General features: G+C 16.8%; 1 protein-coding gene across 1 annotated transcript; it reads left to right on the plus strand.

Annotated features, from left to right (window-relative positions):
* Positions 1–7,210: 7,210 nt before the first annotated feature.
* On the plus strand, positions 7,211–8,380 carry SIAP2 (sporozoite invasion-associated protein 2, putative; the record flags this gene model as incomplete). The annotated part of the gene is made up of 1 exon (XM_028676178.1): positions 7,211–8,380. The coding sequence occupies one exon, from the start codon at positions 7,211–7,213 to the stop codon at positions 8,378–8,380; it is 1,170 nt and encodes a 389-aa protein (XP_028531208.1).
* Positions 8,381–9,017: the final 637 nt, after the last annotated feature.

Below are 9,017 nucleotides of genomic sequence, written 5' to 3' on the forward strand. Positions count from 1 at the left end.
AGAATGATATACCAAGAAATGTAGTATGGAAGAATGAATTCCTAGTTCACCACAGAACAGGACGATTACATATATCTGATTTATTAATTGCCTGCTTAATGATTTTGCTAGAGTATTAAACAAAAAAATTAATACAGAGCATGTATAAATAAATATATATTTTTAAATATATATATAATGTTTTATTATTATGCATAATATTTAATTTGAATTAAATTTTACTTCACCTTTTAATAAATATATTAAATTTATAAAGGAGTTTTTATTTACAAAGAATAAGTATATTCTTATAATTACAAACACATACACTAAATTTATAACAAATAACAAAAATTAAGCTCTAGTTCGTTCAATATTATTTCGAAATATACACATGTAATATAGCATTAACATTTGTTTTATTAATTGCCCGTTTAATGACTTTGCTAGAGTATTAAACAAACAAATTAATAAAGAGCATGTATAACTAAGTATACGTTTATATATATATATTCGTTTTTATTATATATATATATACTGTTTTCTTATGATGCATAATATTTAATTGAAGTTAAATTTTACTGCATCTTTTAATAAACTTATTAACAGTTATAAATGAGTTTTTATTTACAAAGAATTAATATCTTCTTTTAATTAAAAACATACAAATAATTTATAACAATTTATTAAGTCAAAATTTTATGATATTCAATGTTATTTCAAAAATATACATTGAATAATACATAAATATTTCTTTTATCTCTTTAGTTTTTAATAAGTTAACATTTCTTTCTTTTAATTTTTATTTACACTAAAAATTAAAACATAACATAACATAACATAACATTCATTCTTTTAATTTTTATTTACACTAAAAATTAAAACATATTATAACATAACATTTCTTTCAAAAACTCTTCCCCAAAAAAAAAACTATATATAAAAAAAAATATTATTAATTTTTTTTTTTTTAATTACAAAGATGTATATATATGTAAATAAACAAACAAAAAAAAATAACTTTATATTTTTTTTTTTTTTTTTTTTCTTTTGTAGGACTAGCGTCAGTGCATGACTAACTTGTACGTATACAACTAGCAACTAGCTTAGCATGCTACAAAAGGTTAATAATACCTTTTATTAACCAACATTATACTTTTTCATTCATTAAGTTTTTCATGTAACTAAAAATTAATTCTCTTTTTAATTAGAGAAATGTCAACCGACAAAAAAAAAAAAATAATTTTATTTATTTTTTTTTTAATTACAAAGATGTATATACAATAAACAGAACAAAAAAAAAATAACTTTATATTTTTTTTTAAATAGATTCAGTGTATGGATGACTTCTATTTTCCTGACTGGTAACTCATTGCATTTTTACAAAAGGTTAATAACAATTTTTTTTATTAACTACCATTATATGAATATGCTAGAGTATTGAACAAATAAAATAATAATGAACACGTAAAGATGTTTCTACTGATTTTATTAGTTGCAAAAATATATTTATTCTCTTGGTTAATAAAAGATATTATTAAAATTTTATATGATAATAGTTTATACGAAAAACAGTGAATTAGTCATGTATTCTCTAGTTAAAAAAAAAAAATATGACAATTTTTTTTTTAAATTTTTTTTTATTAATTAAAAAAAAATATTTTTTTTTTTTTTTTTTTGATATATAATGAATGATTTTCAATAGAGGTGTTTTTGGTAAAATTTTTGCTATCAAACTGAATTAGTTTCTAAAATAAAAATTAAATTCGAAGTAAAAATGAAGAACAAGAAGAATCATATTTTCATTAATATTTATTATTTATTTTAAAAATACAATTAATAACTTAAATTAAAAATATTTATTTGTTTTTATAAATTATTTTACGTAATAATCTTAACGGGTATTTAAATTTTTAATAAAAATAAATGTGATTGTTTATTAAATAAATGAATTTGAAATAGTGATAACTCAGCTATATAAATTATATGTATAAAATTTACATGCCAATAGCATAAGCATATTTTTACAATAAATAAAATAAGTAGAGAAAATTCCACTTGCTCTTTATTAATTTGTTTGTTTAATATTTGATTTATTAATTGATGATCTGGATAATTTTGAAGTAATTTAAATAGCCAAATTAATAAAGAGTATGCATAGGAATCTATACTAAGTTTATCTATAAGAAAATAGCTCTGTTATAACAATTTTTAATTTTCTATAAAATTTTGCTAGTTTATTCAAATAAACAGTATGAATAAAAATATAAAAATTCTGTATATATATAAAAAAAAAAAAACTTTCGTTAAAAAGGAAAGTCTTTTGCTTAAAAAAAAATTAAAAAATTATTATTTTTTAAAAATTTTTTTTTTTGAAAAATTATTACATATATTTTACTAATTTTTTTTTCTATTTTTATAGCATATCTTTCTACAAGTATATATCATCGAATGTGTTTTTCCACATATTTATCTCCATAATAAAATATTGTTATACATATCTTAGTATACATATGCTTATAAGTGCATTTTTGTAGTATCTTACATATACTAATAATGTATATATACTAAGTTTGATTATTTTAAAAAAGTAAAGTCTTTTATTTATTAATTCCTAAATTTTCATGAAAAATTTAAAAAGTATATTATTATATAATAATGAAAAATTTTAGATCTTCAATCTATAGAATATAGAAAAATTCTTTTTTATTATGTCCTTTCGATAAAAAATGATTTTAATAGAACATTTAATTGATGTATTTGCCTAATGAAGAATAAAAATATGAAAATATTTGATTTATATGAATGTAAAAAAAATAGAAAAATTCTTTGTAATATTTTTTTATATATTAAAAGAAATTAAAAAAAAAAAAAATATTTTTATATATTAAAATAATAATTCATATATTTATAAATATATGCACAGGAAAAATCAAGAGAGCTAATTATAAATTAATTTATATTAATTATTAATATCCAAAACATAGACAATTATAAAGAATATATTAACTTTATTAATTAGTATAATTCAAATAAAAATTTTAAAAATATATTATCTTATTTCGTATTAATTATTAATTTTTCGTAAAATATTAAAATGGAGGAACAGACATCAAAAAAACACATACGTAATATCAAATTTTCAATTAAGAAGAAAATTCTCAAATTATTTAGCAGAAACAGAAGAGGAAGTAGTAAATAAAATTATAATGTTTTCTGCATAATCATTTGAAGAACTAAAAGGAGAAGATTATATAATAAAAAATATATTAAAAGATTTTAAAAAATGAAATCAGAATAAAGATAAAATGTTTACGTCATCACGTGTATAAAGTAAAGGGTTCAAGAAGAACAAAAACGCATGATTTTACAATTTAGTAATACACAACTTTTTGATATTTCATTTAAATTAATTTACATTATGAATAATAAAGGGATAATTAAAATTGCAAGTATATATTAAAATCTTGTGAAACCTAGTGATAGGTAAAAAATTAAAAAGAAGATAATAGTTAGCTTATTAGAAATATTTAAACAAGCTTCTCTTAAAAATATGGAATCTATAATTAAAACTGGGAATTCGGAAATTTCTAGTTTTAGAATTGCTTATTAATTGAATATATAAATTATAAATGAAGAGTATTAAGGTATATTCATTAAAATTATTTATATATTTAAAATAGACTAAAAAAATAATAACAATTAACTAGTCTAATAAAAGAGAAAAGTGATAAGAATTACATTTAAAATGAAAAATTTCAATTGATTCTTTAGATGAATAGAGTTTTAAATCAGTTTTTATAAAGAAATAATATTTATGTATTAAATAGAAAATTATTAAAAAATTCTTTATATATTAAAAAAAAAAAAAAGATTAAAATATATTTACATATTATATAATTTTCTAAAAATATAATTTATTAAAATTGTTTTTTTTATTATTTCTTTTTTGTTAATAAATAAGGAGAAAAGTATATATAACCTTCAGCATTGTTAGAACTTGCTCATTATTTCCTTCTAATGCAATTAAGCCATATAATTTTATTATAAAAATGATTGAAACAATTATTATACCTTTTTTTAATTTTTTTTCTTAATATATATATATATATCACTACCTTTAGTTATTTCCCAATGATATTTAAAATTTATTTGTTTTACTTGTCGTATTTCATAAAAAATTAAAAACTAGTTAAATGGAAAATAAAAATAAAAAAAAAAAGTATCTTTTGCTTTTTTACTTCTTTATGGCATATTTTAAAAAATTGAATTTATGGAAAAAAGTATATTTTGAATTGAATTTATCATCTAAATTATTTTTAATATTGCCATAGCCTTTTTTAAAGTGGACTTCTTTGATCCTTTCTTTATATTTAAAGATAATATATTTTTTATATTGTATTTTTTTAAATCTTTATATTTTATAAAAAAAAAAAAATAATTATATATAGCATATTTAAATTAAATCTGTTATGTACATCATATTTAAATACTTTTTTTAAGTTATAATATTAATCTATATATAGTTTATACTTTTTACAAAAATTGTAAGAAAGAATGAATAAAACCATTTTCTTTTTACTTTTATTCAAATATAAAGAAATTTATAATAATTTTAGTAAAAATGGTTTTATGGTTTTTATTCTTTTCTTTATTAGGTAGATTTATTTTAAATATTCTTTTTAAATGAGATATCTTATTATAAATTTTTTTTTTTTATCATATATTTTAAAAATTTTTAGTATATATATTTTGAAAAAAATTAAAGTAATACGTTAATGCAAAAAAAAATGAAATCTAATGGGCACCATAATTTTATAACCAATATTTTCTATTTAATCAAATATTTTAATATTTGTAAAATATAAATAATATTATTTTAAAGTATTGTATTTTTCCATTATATTTAATATAAATATATAGTTTTACATTCAGTATATGTGAAAAATTAATAGAATATCCAGTCTTTTTGTGTAGACTAATTTTTATATAAATGTCAGTATAATTTAAAGAAACAACCGTAAATATTAAGGCAATTTTTTCTATTTTTATAATTCTATAAATCTTATGAATTTTTTTATTTTTAGTACAAAAATTGATTTTGCAAAAATTTTTATTTTATTATTCTTTTCAGAATCCAATGAAATATATATATATTTTTTAATTGTTAATAAATAATTTTTATTTTACTAATTAATAACAAAAAAAAAATATATTTTAATAAAATAAAATGGAAGTATTTCACTACGTTTTTGCATAAGTTATTAACATTTTCAAGAAATATTGAATTTTAAAAAAAATTCATACGTTAATTTTATCATTCTTTAAAAAAATTATTAAACCAATATATAAAAATAAAATGACTTATTTTTTATATTTCAAGTCGATATTTTTTAAAATCATTAATTTTAAAAAACATAATATAAAAGAATCATTTAAAACTTATATCTAGTCAAATTTACATATATAACAAAGATTTTTTTTCTTCATTATCTTTGGAATTAGAGAAAATAAAAATATAATAATATTTACAAATATTTATTTCAAAAAAAAAATTTTATTCGTTTTATACTTTAATAAGAATTCTATATAAAGAATGGTTTCTTCTAAATTTTTGCAATACTTTATACCCCAATTATCATATTTATTTGCGTCTAATAAACTAATTACAATAAATATGAAACATTTTATAAGATGCCAATTTAAAAAGAAAAGAAAAAATGTTTAATAATTAAAATAATATAAATTTATACATCTATTATATTTTTATTATGAATACATGAAATAAAAAAAAAATTTTTGATCAATTAAAAAAAAAGAAAAAAACTAATGGAATTAATTTTTTAAATCACATATTTTTTAAACACAAATTAAAAACTTAAATTTATTAAAAATACTCTTAATTTTTCAATAAATAATGAAACATTAAAAGATAAAAAAGATATATATTTGTGCTTTATATTTAGCATATTAAAATATATTTATAAAAAATTAATTATAATGCAAATAAAAAAATAAATTTATTTTCTGTTAATCTTCATTTTATTTTTGAAGCTCTTTGTTTATTTTAATTTTCATTTATATAAAAATACTTTTTATATAATATAAATGAATATCAAAAAAAAAAAAAAAAATCCTTTTCAGCTGAAAAAATATCTTTTTGAATATAAAAATAATAAATTATTTTATAATAAATTTAATATGCAGCGTTATTTTTACATTATTTAGTTTAAATTTAATTTTTACTATTTTTTTTTTTATAATGTTAATTTTTCTTTATATAATATTTATAAAGAGGATATTATTAAAACCTATAGAAGAAAGTTATCTTGTTTATTATTATTCTATTTTTATAAAAAAATATGAAGAATTTAAATATAAAAATAATATTGATCTTAATTTTTATAAAATATAAGATTATTTTTATTTGGTTATGCATATCTTTTAATAATGGGTTATGAGTTTGACATAAAACTGTTGTATTTTTTTTTTTTTTTTTAATATTTATGTGTATTTTATGTATTTTAAAATTTAATTAAAATAAAAAATATAATATTATTCAATTAAAAATTAATTTGACCTCTTTAGATGTGAAATTTTTTTAATTTCACCTTTGCATGTATTATTAAAAGATAAATAAATAAAAATGCAATTCACATATGCAAATATAAAAAATGTAACATCTCTTGTAAAAAAATAAGGATGATCTTAATGTAATATTTAATTGTATCATTTTATTTACATTTTTAGAAATAATATTAGGACATAAAAGATTAAAATATTTTAAAAAAAGAAAAAAACAGATTAAGCTTATGTAGTATTATTTTAAAAGTTATCTTAAAAGATAAGATATGGTCAAAAAATAAAAAGATTTTATCAGTTATAGAAAAATTTACAACTTGATGCAATAATATTGCATGCATTTAAAGTAAGTAGAACAACAATTTGTATGATTTTAATTTTATCCTATATTTTTTTTAAATGAATTATTTATGCTTTTTATTTTTATTAATTATGTTTCTATACAGTATTAATAAAAAAAAAAAATTAACAAAAAATAATTTTAATTTATTGTAATTTGAAATAAAAATTATTTTAATTTTTTTTATTATATTTTATTTTACTGATGTAATATATTTTTTTTTGTAATTCATATACATATATAATTTTAAAAAAAAACACTATTGTATTCATTATATATATATATATATATATATATTTTTTATTTAATATGAAATTATCAAAAATATTCTTATTTTTTAATTTGTTGTCATTTATTCATTTATTAGAGAAATACTTATCATCTGAGATTAAAAGACTTGGTCATTCTTCAATAAAAGAGTCTAAAAATACTCCACATTTACAAACTTCCCTTTCATCTAACACATTTGAAGAAACAGAATTACTTGACGATTACAATTCAGAACAACAAAAAAAATCAGAATGTGATAATGCATATTTTGACGATAATCTTTGTTGCTCATACGTACTTATAGAACCATTAAATGAAAAAAACTGTAATCCTAGAAAAAATAATAAAAAATTAAGAAAAGGAAAATTTACATTTAACGAAGATTTGTCCCTCGATTGCTTTTGCTACTCTTCATGTGAAAGTCTGAATGAATTAATTGAAAACACTTATGAATCTCGTAAATATTACAGAAAAAAATCAGAAGTCGATGATGATTTATTTTTAGATTCTTTACCTATCTATGATAATGATTATTCTTTAAATGATCCTGGTGAATTTTCCCAGGAAAAAGTTGATAATTTAGCAAAAAATACACAAATAGAGAATGAACAATTGCAAGATAGTGATGATTCAAATCACTCGAATGCTGTACAATGTGATATTTTAGAATCAATTTATAAGAAAAAATATACTTCTTCAGATATTTTTAAACTAATAAAAAGGGAGGCTGAAATTTTAGAAGTAAAACTTAGTTTAAAAGATTACACATTTTCAAGTAGTTCAGAAGATGATGAATCGTCTTCTGAGGGAGATATATCAAAATTTACAAAAGTCAGATTTAATATCTTTGATAAATTTAATGTTAATTATACTTATGATATGTTTCTTAAGAGTCACAACTTAAGTAATTCTATGCGAAATGATAATATGTTATCTGCTGAGCCTTTTGAACTTGATAATAGTTATCATAGGGTTACTACATATATTTATTTTAAGAAGTATGTATTAAAATTATTATATGATGGTTATAAAGAATTAGAAGAAATCGATAAAATACGTGCATTGTTAAAAATAAAAGATTTAAATGACTTTACTTCCAAAATATCATGTATGAATTTAGTATTTCTCACGAATGAAGAAAAAGAAGATTTACTTATAGATGCTGCACTTCTATTATATAAAGCATATAAAAGTGAAAACCAATTTTAGTATATCATGGATAATTCATAGAAGTACTAATTTTATTATTAAATATTACTAAGAATTAACAGTTTTAAAAATTATGTTCCTATAATAAAAAAAGGAAAACTTATGATCATATCAAAATATTTGATCTTTTACACAAATTTTAAAAAAATATGATTTTATATTTGTAGAAATTAAATTATAAAATTAATAAAACTCTATATTCTTTATAGGGAAAATTAAATAGTAATGAAAATTTGTTCAAAATTTTGTGTCCCCAGTTTATTATGCAATTAAATAAAAATTATGTTCACCTAAAAAAATTAATGAAAAATATAATAATGAAACATATAATTAGAGAATTTTTATGGAAGCTAAAAGATTTGTAAAATTAAAATATTTTTATTTTTTAGGATTTATTTTGTAGTTTTTATATTTTTTAATTTGTAGTTTTTTTTTTCTAATTAATAGATTTTTATTTGACAAAATATAAATATGCTATATTATATGAAAATTTCATTTTAATTGTTTTTTTATTAAATTTGATTTTTTTTTTGATTCTCATTAAATTATTAAAAAAATTGTGTACATAGCATCATAAATATGTTAATTTTTTTTTAATTAAATTGTTTCATTTTATTATTTATTGTTATATTTAATA

The sequence above is a fragment of the Plasmodium relictum genome (genome assembly GCF_900005765.1).
Source record: "Plasmodium relictum strain SGS1 genome assembly, contig: PRELSG_00_v1_448, whole genome shotgun sequence".
Lineage (NCBI taxonomy): Eukaryota > Apicomplexa > Aconoidasida > Haemosporida > Plasmodiidae > Plasmodium > Plasmodium relictum.